Below are 16,441 nucleotides of genomic sequence, written 5' to 3'. Positions count from 1 at the left end.
ACAAACTAAATAGCATACTAAAGTACAGGGAAACCCTCACAAAAGCATGATAGGGCCTCTTTAAAGATGTCAGATTTCAGATTTATTTTTATAGTGAATCACCTCCTACAGGAATAATGCTGCACAGCACAGTACACCGTTGTGTGACTTTGCACATAGGTTATGAAATGAATCCCTATTAAACATGTGCCGATGATTTTCTATGAAACAACATGGGCCGTGGCAGTCATTTCTATTAAACAACATGGGCTATTAAATGACTTTCTATTAGATAATATAGGATATTAAAATAACTTCCATTCAGGAAAATATGTTTTATAAAATCATATGCAATACTTTATGTACCAGACCATAATTTCAGCCAAATAACGTGTGTGCTTCACTGTTGATCCCAGGGTCAGTGTGTTGTGTTGGGGCTTATCAGTGCTGCCGCAGTAGGTCAGTAGAATACCCAGCTCTCCCTAAAACATCATGCTATCTGAGATGATCATGAACTCCAGTAACCCCGAGAAGTCAGACGAGCGTTCCCGGCTACGTCATCAGTTTGGCCCCGCCTCTTAATCACCCTATCTCCGAATAGCGCCCTCCTCTCTACTGCGATTGGGTGAAGCCTCACACCCCCGCTTTGTGATTGGCCAATTTACACGTCATCCAGAACACGTTGAAGTGTGTACACGCTCGTGCGGACTCCTTTCTTTACCTTCACGTTTAAAGTGAAATGATGAGCTGTTAAAGGAAATAGGAACTTTATAATAAAGGTTGAAGAATGCGCCAGTGTGCCTCATGGGTCTGCTATTCTTAGTACACACATCAACATGAAAAGTAAAAAAAAAACGTAAGAAACATGAGCCAGATTGTATAAATTAATTTGACAGCTACTTTATTATTGCCAGAAAAGTGTTGATGGTAATTGTTTGGTTGCCTCCAACATGGCAGCTCAGTGCCAGAGAAGGATTCACATCCGTAGTCTTATTATTTTGCACCCAAAAATGTCTTTCTCAAAGGCGGGTATTATATACATGAAGCCCCGTTAAGTATCGCAAGTACAGCCAACGACCACCCATGGATTCATGCGGGGTTTAGGGTGCTGCTACTCTGGCGGGTCTCGTTGGTTGACACCGTCGATATGACGCTCGCCTGGGTCGACACTTTTGTCGTGCCCCTTCCACCGAGTTGATTGAAGATGGAAACGGAGAACCGGCTTGAAAATACTGTCTGATATCATAGAGGTGTGCTCGTCCGACGGGGCGGAGCGGAGAGGAGCGGCGGGCGGCAGAGACGGTGTGGGCAGAGGAGAGACTCGCAGCCGGTGTGAACTCCAGTAACCCCGGCTCATTATGTCCTCTCTCTCTCTCTCGGTGACTACGGGGGCGTTCAACGAATTGCTCCATCACTGGCTGGATCCGACAGCCCTGCCTCTTTTCTCATTGGACTGCTGGGCCAAGCCAAACTGTCAGCCCATGTGGCGTGGCCAGGCGGAATGTGAGACATTTAAATTCATCAGAGGAAACACAGTCAAAGAAGCGCGGAGGCTAACGGTAAAGCTACCAGACAGTGAAACGACAGAGACGGCCGCACACCCCCACAACAGTCCGAGGAACCCGACCTGGGCAGCGCAGGTGAGCTAATGTCTCTGGCGGTTATTCTGCTGTCGTCAGAGCCACTGTGGGACTTTAGTTCGGAACAATAGCAGGCTACTGAAGAAAACCTGCCCGTTTACTGTGCCGCTGCTTTTGTTAGGACCGGTCGGGGACTGCTCTTGCAAAAAGAAAACAGGAGCTAGCATGACTTGACATTTTGTCATTTTTTGTAGCTTTTATTTCAGTGAATTCTAACTTTTGGTAGTGGCTGGCATTGTTTGTCTGGTTCCCGTTGGTGGAGGTGCTGGATCATATCCAAGCCCACACTGAAGGTGTACAGTACTTCTCCTGTGCCTCGGTCACCGGTGCACTTGTGTGTTCTTGGAGGCTGCTGTCAGGTGCTGCTCCCTCTGGTGCTTTGTCACAGGGCTGAGATGATGATGATGATGATGATGATGATGAGGGTTGGTGACTGAAGAGCCAGGGTAACAGGAGAATGAGGGGCACATCCACCCGCTTCCTCTCTCTGTGAGGTGGCTTTTACAGTAGGGCAGTGGCTCCCCACCCAGCAGGTCCCCATTGTGTACATTTCAATTTATTAGTGAGTGGATATTATTCCACACTGTTCACAATATATTTCAATAATTTTTTTTACAATATAGTTACAATGAATATTTTTAGCCCCTTTTTTAAGCATTTACACATTTCCATTAGCAAACATCCCTCTCCTGGATTGCTAACTACTTAATACATTTTGTTCCAGCTACTGATGACTCAATATTTCTGTATATATATATATTTATTTTTTTTCCAATTTTTTTATAGTTTTTTTCAAATGAGGTGATGTACATGACGACTATATTTCATGTACCCCCCTGTGAATGCAGAAGTGCCCCCCAGGGCACAAGTGCCCCTGGTTGGGAATCACTGCTGTAGGGGATAACTGCTGGATGACAACAAACCGAAGGCCAGTGAGACCAGAAAGTGTCTGAAATTCCCTTTCTTATAGTTTTTTTTCTTTTTAACTTTATTGCCTTTAGTGCACAATTACAGGAAATTAACAACACAAAAAGAGTACAAGAATCATCTGGAGATTGGGTCTCATCTGCACACAAAGATAGCACCGTAAAGGGTATAGCATATATCTTATCTAGTTCTGTACTCCAAAAAAAGGGATATTTTAGATTATAAAGAAATGAAAGGAAAAGAAAATGACAGGCAGTCCAACAGTTTTCTCTCGTTCCATTCTCAGTTCTCAGCACATACAGTATGGCTCACTCTCATTCAAGACTCACATTCAGCATTTGGTTTCTATTTTAGAAGTAAGTCTTGCTGCTCCTTGAGACCAAAAATCCACCTTTATGTCTGGTGATGTTGTATCCGTGCATGCATCTGCACAGTGCCTTCTTATGCTTAATACAGTGTCGTATGGAGCACTGAGACTTATTACAAAGCTCGAATTCACCATTGGTCTTTGTATGATTGGGTTGAATGGTGGGCCTTGTCGACCATTAGCATATTCTTATTCTCTTATTCTTATCTACTGACCCACATCCTTCAAAAAAAGTATGGGAAGTTATTGTATTTGCTCCCAGCGTCCAGTCTTCTAACTGTCCTTAAAGTTCCTACTGAGCAGGGAAAGGGGCATTTAAGCTTGCTGCTCCTTCTGACTGGAACTAGTTACAAAACCAAGTGGCTCTTCGGGAGCTGGATTCAGGGAACACATTTAAAGCGATGCTAAAAGACTTGGAAGCCGTCATACCTTGTTGATGTTGGCTCATAATGTTTTAATACCTTAGAAGATGTTATTTGTTTTGTTACCATTTAATTGTTCTATGTTTGTATTATGTCTGAAATCATGTTACTTATGCTGCTGTTATTTTTTAAAACTCAAAGGTTAAATAAATAAAATCAAATAAACAATGTCCTAGGGCGGCACAGTGGTGATCTGGTTAGCACTGTTTCCTCACAGCAAGAGGGTTCCCGGTTCAAATCCGGGCTGGGGCCCTTCTGTGTGGAGTTTGCATGTTCTCTGCGTGGTTTCTCTACGGGTTCTCTACGGGTTCTCTACGGGTTCTCTACGGGTTCTCCAGCTTCCTCCCACAGTCCAAAGACATGCAGGTGTGTGTGTGTGTGTTAATTGATGACTCTAAATTACCCTTGGTGTGAATGTGAGTGTAAATGGTTGTCTGTCTCTGTTTGTCTCTATGTGCCCTGTGATAGACTGGTGTCCTGTCAGTGGTGGACCCCGCCTCACGCCCAATGTCAGCTGGGATCGGCTCCACCCTCCCCACCCTGAGTGGTTGAGGATGGACGGATGGATGAAATAATGTCCTGATTTTAACCCTTGTAATAATAAACTATACATTTTTGGAAATACCCCAAAACCGTCTCTGTGGTGGCCATCTTGGACTTTCAAAATGTCAGCCTTCCTTAACTTGTTTTAAGCTGGATCTCTAATGACAAATCAAATACTAGCTACTGAGTTTAGTGGCTAATTACATGTTACTTTGTACCTAAAAATACCTGCACCACCAAAGGGCAGATCTCTTTTTGTCACAAAAGGCAGGTGTGGCCATGCTAAGGTAGGCCGACAAGCCAAAAGCAAAGATGGTTAAGCTCACATCATATGCTTGTGTAAATATACTGTACTTTATTAATGAGTTGATATAGGCCCATTTTATAGTTATTAACGACAATGGTTGGAGAGCTGTAGGCCGATATGTGGCCACATGTTTGTTTGTTTTTGGGGGGTCAGGGACTGTTCAGGAGGAGATAGCAGGTGATGCCCCACCACACCGATTTCCTGGTTGATCCAATAAGGAAGTGCCAAAAACGGCAGTTCTCTGAGTGTCCACTAGGAGCAGGTTTCATAATAGAGCAGTTTCTCAATGACCCCCATGTTAAACTGGCCGTTTTCACAGCATAATTAACCCTGTTTAAGGCCTGGTACAAAAAAACACTCTAGTCTGTATGTTTAGGTTATATTTCCGTGACAACACTGAGGGGGGTGAATTTATTTTGTACCAGGCTAGTTTTTATTTTATTGGAGTCTAAAGTTTATGAATGAAGGAGAGTTCGTCCTATAGTTGAACCTCAGATTGAAGAGGAACAATGTGAATTCCATGCTGGATGTAGAACAACGGACCAGCTCTTCACTCTCGCAAGGATCCTGGAGGGGGACTGGGAGTATGCCCATCCAGTTTACATGTGCTTTGTGGATCTGTAGAAAGCATATGTCCGGGTCCCCCGGGAGAAACTGTGGGAGGTTCTGCGGGAGTATGGGGTGAGGGGGTCACTTCTGTGGGCCAATCTCTGTACACTCAAAGAGAGAGCTATGTCCGGATCCTCGGCAGTAAGTCGGACTCGTTCCCAATGGGGGTTGGCCTCTGCCAGGGGTGCGCTTTGTCACCAATCCTGTTTGTGATTTTCATGGACAGGATATCGAGGCGTAGTCGTGGTAGGGAGGGGCTGCAGTTCGGTGGGCTGAGGATCTCGTCTCTGCTTTTTGCAGATGATGTGGTCCTGATGGCATCGTCGGTCAGTGACCTTCAGCACTCACTTGATCAGTTCGCTCCTCAGTGTGAAACGGCTGGGATGAGGATCAGCACCTCTAAATCTGAGGCCATTGCTCTCAGCAGGAAACCGGTGGATTGCTTACTCCAGGTAGGGAATGAGTCCTGACCCCAAGTGAAGGAGTTCAAGTACCTCGGGATCTTGTTCACGAGTGAGGGGATGATGAAGCGTGAGTTTGGTCGAAGAATCAGAGCAGTGGGGGCGCTGTTGCAGTCGCTCTACCCTACCGTTGTGACAAAAAGAGAGCTGAGACGGAAGGCAAAGCTCTGGATCTACCGGTCAACCTTCGTTCCTACCCTCATCTATGGTCATGAAAGCTGGGTCATGACCGAAAGAACGAGAGCGCGGGTACAAGCGGCAAAGGGAAGTTTGGGGTCCCCTGCTAGAGCTGCTGCCCCCACGACCCGACCCCTGATAAGCGGTTGAAGATGAGTCAGTGAGTGAGAGTTAATGAAAAATTAGAGGCGCAGCCTCTTATGTGACAGCTAGTTGCTGGCACTCAGTTCTACTTGGAGGTAAACATCAGCCAGATGGATGTATCTCCCTATAGATAGATAGGGCTGGCAGGCAATGATGCAGCAACATTTTCAGTGTCTGCACCAAGCTTGTGTGAGGTGCAGCAGCTCAGCGATGTAGCCGTCATACACAGGTAGACCATGTGGCTCAGACCTGGTTAGAGCCCCGGCTTCTATCCGCATCTAGAGTTTGGCATTTGTCTCCACCTTCGGCTCTTTCCACCAGGCTGTGTAACAAGTCAGGTCTTGTTGTGGTGTGGTAATGGATGAGCTAAGCAGTGCTATAATCAGAATGTTAGGCCTCATAGCAATGCAATAAGGTATAATTAGAAGACAATGCAGACACTCATCCTTGTTAAATATGATTTGGAATGATGTTCATTGCATGAGACTGCAGTGGGGCAAACACAGTCTACAGGCTACCTCGTAACTGTGTATTATGCGTGTTGACCAGATAGTCTCCTTGTGTGCCTTGTGTCTCCTCTCAGTGCATGGTGTTAGCTTGTGATCTGGGTCAGGTGAGGCTCGATATTGTATTGAAGGTGCTACATTAGATCTAATCTCAGGCCTGTGTATCCTGGAGTCCAAATCTTTTCAGCTACTGAGCCACATAAAGGGCCAGGAGGACAGCCTGTCAGACTGTGACCGACCTGCTCACACTTTCATTGTCATGGCCAGTACACAAAACAATACAACCTCAGTCCCTCATTCTACCCACATTACCACGCACTGTTTGAAACTGACCTCTGTCAACTTTTTCTTGTTCTTGTTCATTTTTTGTTATTCAGTCCCAAACCGTCCTCTTTCTCTGTGTGGAATAAAACAATTAGAATAAGCTCCATCATTCAATTCATAAATCAGCATTTTCTTGGTAAATTTTGGTCTGTGTGCATGTTTTTGCGTGTGTACTCTTGAATTGTGTACTCCCTTGCAATACACTGATAACTTTGGCAGAGATTCATGTTATGGTTTAATCACAGTTGTATATTGTTTTAAGGCTAGGCCTCCCTTCTGTCCACAAATGTGTCTGTCCCTGGGATGGCAGGACACCCTTAGAGCCCTGCAAATAATTGAATTCCTTATTTCCTCACATACACGTACTCAGTACACATATTGTACTCAAACCTCTCAAATACAACACACACACACATGAGCCCTGTCTCTGTGCGTTACATAAAGTTTTTCCTGCATGCCTCTACGACGTTAGGTAGCCAATCATTAGCATTATTAAATCTGGGTACAGTGAAAGCTCACTAGCCAGGCTAACAAGCTAGTAAGACGACTTCGCTGGGGTGAACAGCCGAGGACGGCAGCTGGGAGACGAGGTTACTTAGTGGATGTGTCAACTTAAATCCAGGCAGTGCAAACAGCAGCACCAGAGCTGGGTCTAACCTGAGCCACAGTCCAACCCCGGTGCTGCTGTTTGCACTGCCTGGATTTAAGTTGACACATCCACTAAGTAACTTCGTGTCCCCCGGTCAGAGACCACCACCAATACAATGTAATTCTGTGGGAATTGGTGCTTAATACATGTCTAATAATAAACTTTTTGGAGCAAATTGATTATAACATTAATGATGATACTACACTGCTTTTAACAGTGCAAAGTTCACGGAGGAATGAAATTTATATGTCAGGTTGCTATTGACAGCCCTGTGTAAGATTGTTATATTGAATATGACAGTTTAGAAATAATAATGCTAAGAACTGAGGGGTCGAGATGGTCTTCAGTAATGAAAATTAGCTATAGAGCTGATAAGTCCCGCCCCTTCCTGTAGAGCCCATGGAACCTCAACTCCCAAAAAATATACACTGGTGTCTATTGAAATAGGACAATTATGACTGGTCACATTATCTGTCCTGGATTACACACATGATGTTTGCGGTATTAAATGATCATTTTTCATGTAAAGAGTTGGACAGTTTATTGTAAGCCTGATGAGAATGACACATTTCATGTTCCTATGTGACATCATCACACTCTCCTCCACTTCTCAACTCTGAGAACTGCTGCTGCGTGGCTGAAACTTTCTACATGTCCCGACTCGTAGGGGTTTCCGTCACGTGTAAGGATTTTGTCCTCTCTTTGGAAGAAGGTGGTGAAATGTGACAGAGAGACAGCCATGTTCAGCAGCACTCAGAGTTTGGAAGTGAAGGGATAGCGTGATGATGTGACGAAATGTGGTCATTCTCATCAGGCTTTTTCCAGAGCCTTTTACTAAACATCTTACAATAAACTGTCAAACTCTTTACATGAAAAAAATATATAATTTAATGCCACAAACATCATAATGACTGGGACCAGAAAAATAAGTGTTCCATTTCAATAGACACCAGTGTAAATCGTTTCAGGACGTCCCATGAGCTCTACAAGAAGGGGCGGGACTTAGCCGCCCTATAGAAGCCAAAGGGGATATTTGTACCAGGCTGCAAACCTGTTTATGACTGCTGTGAAGAATGGCATTTTAACCTGCGGCTCTATGGTCCAAGCAGACACTCTACAGCAGTGAGTTAATTTCTCCGACCTGGAGGTTGCTTTGCTGAAGCATTTCCGACTGTGGTTAAGAGGGGAAAACCATAACATTCCCCCAAACCAGTTTCTCTGAACTACCTCTTTAAGCGAACCACACACATTTAGACTATTTTATGTGGTCTTCTTTTGATAACTACTGTTATAACTAAAGTAATATTTTCTTACTTCTATTCACTGAGCCTCCCCTGGAATAGGTTGCAGCCCCCCTGGGGAGGTCTGTTGAAAACCTGCTCAAGAAATGGAGTAGTGAGGACTGTACGGTTTCACAGATTATGAAAAAGATTTTTGATGATCACACCATTATTGACAAACATTTGAAATGTTTGTATGGAATATTGTATGGCTCATAATGTCATCTTGGCACAGTGAAATGGTGGTTAGCACTGTCTCCTCACAGCAAGAGGGTTCCAGGTTCAAATCCCGGCTGAGGCCCTTCTGTGTGGAGTTTGCATGTTCTCTCCATGTCTGCGTAGGTTCTCTCCGGGTTCTCCGGCTTCCCGTAGGTGTGAATGGTTGCCTGTATCTGTTTGCCCTTTGATAGACTGGTGTCCTGTCCAGGGTGTACCAGGGACCAGGGACACGCGGTTGAAGATGGATGTCATCTGTCAACACTGTAATCAAGTCTTCTGTGCCACAGAGAAATGTCTTGTGTTACAGTCACTATTCACTACCTGTAGTAAAGAATGACCATTTCAGACATTCGGTAGAGTTACAGGTTCACAGTTATTCATTTAATTCTCCATCTCTACTGTTCCTGTCTGTAGAGTTACAGGTTCACAGTTATTCATTTAATTCTCCATCTCTACTGTTCCTGTCTGTAGAGTTACAGGTTCACAGTTATTCATTTAATTCTCCATCTCTACTGTTCCTGTCTGTAGAGTTACAGGTTCACTTATTCATTTAATTATCCATCTCTACTGTTCCTGTCTGTAGAGTTACAGGTTCACTTATTCATTTAATTATCCATCTCTACTGTTCCTGTCTGTAGAGTTACAGGTTCACAGTTATTAATTTAATTATCCATCTCTACTGTTCCTGTCTGTAGAGTTACAGGTTCACTTATTTATTTCACTCTTTCAACATTTAGCTTGAAGAAAATGCTGTGCATTAAACATGTCTCGTTTTGGAGTTCATGCACTAATATGAGCTACAATACGTATGTAAAAATGTCTTGTGTATACTTGGCAACATAATGGCATAGATAGTCAGAATTTAACATATGTGTTAAAAGTGTTTAAAACCATTCATTTACATAATGAGCATCGAACACTTGGTATTCAGATGTTTTTGACTAAAAAAATCCTGTCTGGAAGTCTGGAATTTTGAAACGAAAATGTGTAGGAACCCCTTTGATATAGATTTAAGCCTTTTGTTTGTTTGTATGTTCCCTGCTTACATGGGACAAGACCAGATTATCTTATTTCTATGTATTCCCCGGACCATGTGGGCACAGGCAGCAGGCAGAGCATTATTTAAGTGTGTACAGTGTGTCATGATGTAAGGGAGGCTGCTTTACATGGAGACGGTGACATGCTTAAATTTAGAGTGGCTCTATCCCACACTGCTAGCTGATTGGTCCATGGGACTGACCCTGCTGACACGAAAAGGCCTGGCCTAGAAACAAGGAACAAAGACACAGAGCGCATACACACACACACACACACACACACACACACACACACACACACACACACACACACACACACACACACACACACACACACACACACACTACATTATTGTCTGCCCTCAGTGCTCTTTCATGCATGCTCAGAGGGACTCCTCATTCTCAAACCTGCCAGTCAAAGCCAACACACTTCCATATGCTTCAATACTGAAACATGTTTAATGTGAATTCATACCATCGATTTAGTGCCACACGGATCTTTTTTTAATATTTCATGCTTTGCCGTGATAAAGACATTTTTAGACGATTTGACTATTCCACATGTTTCTTTTCCAATCGTCTGATTGTATTTGTGCCGTATATCAGTGTGTTGCACTGATGAGATGTGACTGGCTGGTGTGAATGCACTCACTGAACCAGAGCAGCACATGCTTTCAGAAATTAAATTTACATTTGGATTTAAATGGATTTCTGAAAATGTATTTTTAATGCAGATCAGAATGTAAATGTAGATTTAAAATAAGGCATTATTAAGACATTTTTCAACAAACATAAAATCCTATTAAATAGGGTGTTCCAGGAAGGAAGTTATTGGTCAAAGTCATCTTTAGTTAAACTGAACATTACTGAGTTAGGGGAGGCTAGTAGAGAAGTTTAGTTTGATATTTCTTTAACGTTGCTTTTAGAAAAAAATAAAACCTTTCTAAGATCAGAATGCTGGATCCACCTCATTCATCCGGTATCTGATCCAGGTATCGGATCGGTGCATCTCTAGCAAATTTGAAATCCATTTTTGAGACTTACAGGGCTCTCGCATGTTTATGGGTTGAGAATATTGTATTTGTATTTGAAGTAGAGGGCCCATGTACCCCTCTCATTGTTGATCTCTCGCTCTCTGTTCACAGTAAGTCAGCATGGACGAGATAGTCATAGCAGGGATATCGGGCCGTTTGCCAGAGGCCAATAACCTGGAGGAATTCTGGGAAAACCTCATCAATGGTGTGGACATGGTGACAGAGGACAATCGACGGTGGACACCAGGTAAGACCTCTCCTAAAGCTGCATTTGATTGATTGGTCAGGGTCAGAAATGCGTCTTATTCAGGATCAGCAATGCAGGATCTGAACTTCAGTGACACAACTCAGTGTATTCTGAGTAGGGTTGGGTAACATTATTTTTAAAAAGTAACTACTGTATTTACATTACAAGATTACTGCCATTTAAAGGTAAGTAGTTACATTACAGCGTTATCTATTGAGAAAAGTAACCCATTAAAGTACTTCTGCGTTACCAAATATGAAAACCCATTTGCGATTACCTGAACATTTTGGTTATATTTAGTGATAGACAGATGCATATTATCGGCCAATATTTGAGTTTTTAGGTGTAATCGTATCGGCCGATACACCACTCGTAACATTTGTTATCATCAGTGTGTAATTTCTATGATGTAAATTTAAGGTGCAAAAGTAGAATCGGCTCCAAATATCGGCCCAAGAAAAGTGGCAATCTGTATCGTTCATCGACTAAGGCTGAGGGGGGAAACAAATCGAAATCGGCCCAAAAAAATCAATATCGGTTGATCCCTAGTTATATTGTCCAGAGGACACGCATGCCTTCCTTTATTGACTCTACTGTCATTACAGTCTACAGCCTAAATGTGTAACTCTGCAGACTAATAGCACGAATGACAGATTTGACTTTATTAAAGGTATATTCAGCTGATTTGAAATCCAGCTCTGTCTTTGCAGTGTGTGCAGTGAGATAAAAGGTGTGTGTGAGCTCCCAGCCAGTCAGAGATAGTGTTATGTGACTTTCATGTACTTCCATGTAATAGAAAACCTAGATTTACCTAGGTATCTGACAGCTGGTTAGACACAGACACACTCAGCCACTTCAGTGTCCACCGAGACATCTGCCCTCAATCTCAAATGCATAAAAGTCACCCTCTCTCCTCAGGAGTGGTTGTTTTTTAGGGAAATACTATAAAAGTTTAAAAGATACTGATAACTTGAACTGCATGCTACAACTGATTCTGAGTACAGAGTATTTTTTATTTTCCATGTTATGCCTATATTAGACAATAGTAGATGCATGAGGGGACAGACAAATGGGGAATGGTCTTGAACAAAAGTCCCATCACAGTCTCAAATTGGGGACCTTGCAGTTTAAGGCAGGGACACAAGCCGACTTGTAGTTGCTAGTGACTAGTGCCAATTAAGGCTGAGTGTGCACTCACGTCACCTGTGTCTTGTCCGAAAAGTGTCACTTGAACACACCACAAAGACTCCAGCCGACAGCCAACTAGCATGTCTGCTCTGTGAGAGGAAATGACTCTCAGCGGGTGACGGTAGTCTGTATTTGTCATTCACAAAGGGAAACCAGAGGCCGACAGGACAGCTCATGACACTAGTTAGCCAGTTAGCTCATTAACAACACAACCCGCTGTTTAAAGAACAAATGTTAAATTTGGTGTGTACGCGTGAACAATCACACAAAAAATTAAGAAGCATTTCTGCTAAAGAGCTCAGTGGAAGTTTTTTTTGGTTTGTTTTCCCTCTCACAGCCTCTTGACTTTAGCTGTTTGTTTACTTTCCTCCCTTCTGTTTCTCTTCTCGTGCACTTAGCTGAACTGCAATCAGAACGATTTCTCTCACAACTAGGGCTGAAAGAATTAATCAAGTTACTCGAGTAACTCGATTTAAAAAATGCATCGAGGCAAAATCTCTGCTTCAGGTACAGGAAATAGCAATGGTTGGGTAGTAAATTGCAGGAGCTAGTATGCCAACTCCTCTTCTCTGCTGCTTGCGTTATTGCACCATGCAGTTAGAAATAAATATGTAGATAAGCAATATATCCTGACTTACAGGTCAATTGCACTCCTCCTGTCAAACTGCTTAGACATTGATGCTGCAGTGAATAAAGATGTCTCATTTTATAAAAATAAATTCACCCTTGCATCTCTTCCCAGGGATGATTCAAGACGGATACAAGCAAGAGATGCGAGGATGCAGGAATTCTATTTCCCATTGTCACAAAAATGTACAATATTAAGGACATATAAGACTAACTATAATCAATGTAAAAGGCACAGATAAAGTGAAAAGTGTTCCCACTCGTGTTTGTGGGCAGTGCTGTTTCTGATGGGGTGGGGGGTGGGGTTCAGGGTTGTTGGGGGCAGAGGGGAGGGAGAGAGGAGAGGGTGATGAGCGTCCTTACAGCCTGGGGTATAAAGCTGTTTCCCAGTCTGGTGGAACAGGCGAGGAGGCTCTGGTACCTTCTCCTAGATGGCAGGAGGCTGTAGAGGCCGTGTGAGGCAGGTTCTGTAAATGTCTAGGAGTGAGGGGAGCAGGACACCAATGATTCGTCCAGCAGCCTTCACTATGCGCTGCAGAGTCTTACGGTTGGAGATGGTGAAGCTCTCGTACTCTCTTCTGTGGGGGCACGCTATTCAATTCAATTTTATACATAGTGCCAAATCATAACAAAAGTTATCTCAGGACACTTTACAGAGTAGGTAAAGACCCCTCTGACTTATTTATGATTTACATAGGCCCATCAATTTCCCCTCGAGCAGCAATCTTGTGCACACGGTGGCGTTGAAAACTTCCCTTTAACAGCAGGAACGTCAGACAGACCCAGCTCTATGGAGGACGGACATCTGTCTGCACCGGTTGGGGAGGAAGAAAAGGAGAGAGAAAAGACACAGACAGACAGAGAGACAGTCCCAGAGATGCAAGCAATCACAAAAGTAACAGTAACTGTAATAATATCTATAGTAATGTGAATATGACTTGTATGTTATGGCAGTTAATACAGCAGAATAGTAGAAACAAGCACAGATAAGGTGATAGATTATGACAATGATAATAATCATGGTGGTAAATATGATCAATGATGAGTAATAACTGCTGGGATACAGCGAGACATACCACTGATGGTGTTTTTATGGCTACAAATTTTATAATTCACAAGACTAATGATTGTTTATATGAGTAACAGTGATAATAGCAGCAGGAAGCGTCGTGCAGGACCACGGCAGCAGGCACCACCACGATCAGCAGGGACCTGAGAGACGACAAAACACAAACAACCCCGGGGAAGAAATTGAATTAGTAACATGCATTGATGAGACATGCATGATACAGACAGAGAGGAGAGAAGCTCCGAGTATGAGGAACAGGATTATCCCCCAGCAGACTAGGCCTATAGCAGCATCAATAAGGGCTAGTAAGCCCTAACTATAAGCTTTATAAAGGGGAAAGTTTTAAGTTTACTTTTGAATATGGGGACGGTGTCTGCCTCCCAAACAGCACTTGGGAGTTCAAACTTGGCAGAGAAGCTGTTGAGGTCGTTCAGCAGAGACGTGTAGCTTGTTGCTCACTAATGTTGTTCTGATGTTCTATATTCCACCCTGCTCCTGTTTTACTTAGTATTTTTTTCACATCTTTGCCCACTTTTAATGACTTGTCTTTTTTCTCCCTGGTCTCTGCTGCCCCACTCTTTCCAGTCCTCCCTTCTCTCGCTTGCATTTTTTCCTCTCTGAATAAAAGGCCTCAGTGCCTGGCAACCATCATTAGCACGCATTCATGTGCTGAAAGAGTTGGACTGGGCTAGCTGATGCTGCTGAGACCACACACCAGGCATCATGGGAGAGCAGGGACAATAGAAAGGGAAATAGATAAAGCGGTTTTGTGCAACTTGGTCTCACAGTAAAAAAAATGTCTTTTGAAGTTCACATTTGCTGAAGGTGGTGGTTATCTTAGCTTATCATTGAGACTGGCTAACCAACCGAGACAACCAACTCGCCTAAAACCTCATCATAAAAGTCATACATTGAATATATTTTTTAATTAATCTGTACACAAACAGAAATTTTGAAACTTTTATTTGGGATTGACAAACAAAACATGGGTTTTGTTTGTAAAATCATCAGGTGAGACTATGTGAAAGAGGTAGGCACACAGGTGTTTTTAACCAGTCACTGATCCAGGTGGACAGACAAATTCCCAAAAGGATTATTAGGCTTTTGCGGCCACTAATTCTACTCAAATAAGAAGACAAGAAACCATTTATTGTGTGGTGGGATGTACTACCAAGATGGTAAAGACCTCAGAACTACATTTCAACATTTTAACAAGTAGGCAAGTATAAAAGCGCAGCCTTTATGAAGTGTATTCAGGCGTTAACTCAGTGTTAACACATAATGTGAATTACCATTAATGCAGAAATTGTAATGGAAATTAGCTTTACCATTGTGTTATCCAAACAAGAAATATAACTCTTATAGCTAGCATAACTGCTAGAACCGCCAGACAAATAATCAGTGCTTAGTTGAATTACAAATGTTACTGTTCATTTGTATCATTGCAATGTTTACTGATTTATCATCTAAAAATCCCATTAACTCAAGCCTAAAACATAATGGAAATTACTATCAGTGTGCATCATATCCACTTCTCATGCTTAAAACGACTTGTGTGCTCATACTTCCTGTCAAAATGCTTTAGTGTTACTTACAGAACTACAGTTTTATAGTTGTGGCCTGCCACGAAAGTTAGGGCTCCGGCCCCGACGATGTTGGGGGGGGGGGGGGGGGGGGAAGACCCATTTTTCAACTTTTGCACGTGTCATATTTAACGAGAGATTTAACCCAACCGACTTCAGATCTGGTCAGTACATTCTTAAGACATGGAAAAGTTGTATTGTGAATCTTTTACCTTTTTATCAAATGGCGTAGCCGTGGCGAGGCCTCAAATCTCGGTCTACCACCATAAAAGAGAAAATAGTTTTAAACATGACTGAACATTGTCCAATCTTCTCCAAAACCTCTCATGTATGATCACAGACCCGGCCTAAAGACATCTATGTGACAATATTATGTTATAGTCACAGCACTCCCTACCCACAACACAAGCAAACAAACATCCACCGATAACATGAAATCTACTATGTGGGTTCTACACCTGATGTAGGGGAACGTAATACATGTTTTGTGTATGTTGGGTAGTGGCGTGGCCGCCATTATGTGCAACCTGCCATGAAACAGGAAGTCAATCTAACCTCACCATACATTGTCCAAACTGCACCAAATTTCCCAGAGATGGGAGGAGCCTGGGCCTGACGAGAACTACATGCCAATATCAACAGCTACAGCTACAGCGCCTTCTACTGGCAACACGAAATCAGCCTTATATGACAAACTTCATCCAATTTACATGAAACTTTCAATGTCTGAAATAATGGCATTAGGAATCTTCTATTGGTGAAAAAAGCATCTTTCACTTTCAGCAATCCAGCAGACCAACATACTTGCAGTGTTCATACAACCACTTCCTATGAGAGGAATTATTTTTAAAATTCTAAATATTATCTATGATTATCTCTATTATTCTTTTTCTAGGTCTGTATGGTCTTCCAAAGAGAAACGGTAAACTGAAGGACATCAGCCACTTTGATGCAGCCTTCTTTGGAGTCCACCCCAAACAGGCCAACACCATGGACCCCCAGCTCCGTCTCATGCTGGAAATTGCCTACGAGTCTATCATAGATGGAGGTGAGGAAACTGAAACAAAAGCTTCAGCACTGAAGGCCAATAATGGACAGTAAT

The 16,441-nt window shown here is 42.9% G+C and overlaps 1 protein-coding gene across 1 annotated transcript in view; it reads left to right on the top strand.

Annotated features, from left to right (window-relative positions):
* Nucleotides 1–1,440: 1,440 nt before the first annotated feature.
* The window catches only part of fasn (fatty acid synthase), a 57,710-nt gene continuing 42,709 nt past the window's right edge, over nt 1,441–16,441 (top strand). The window contains exons 1-3 of the mRNA XM_083932906.1: nt 1,441–1,619; nt 10,737–10,872; nt 16,235–16,387. Coding sequence (XP_083789032.1) covers nt 10,746–10,872; nt 16,235–16,387 — 280 coding nt within the window. The 5' untranslated portion in view covers nt 1,441–1,619; nt 10,737–10,745. The remainder of the gene's footprint in view (nt 1,620–10,736; nt 10,873–16,234; nt 16,388–16,441) is intronic.

Source organism: Echiichthys vipera (genome assembly GCF_963691815.1).
Source record: "Echiichthys vipera genome assembly, chromosome: 18".
NCBI classification, from domain to species: domain Eukaryota; kingdom Metazoa; phylum Chordata; class Actinopteri; order Perciformes; family Trachinidae; genus Echiichthys; species Echiichthys vipera.
This window is presented reverse-complemented; position numbering and strand designations above follow the sequence as displayed.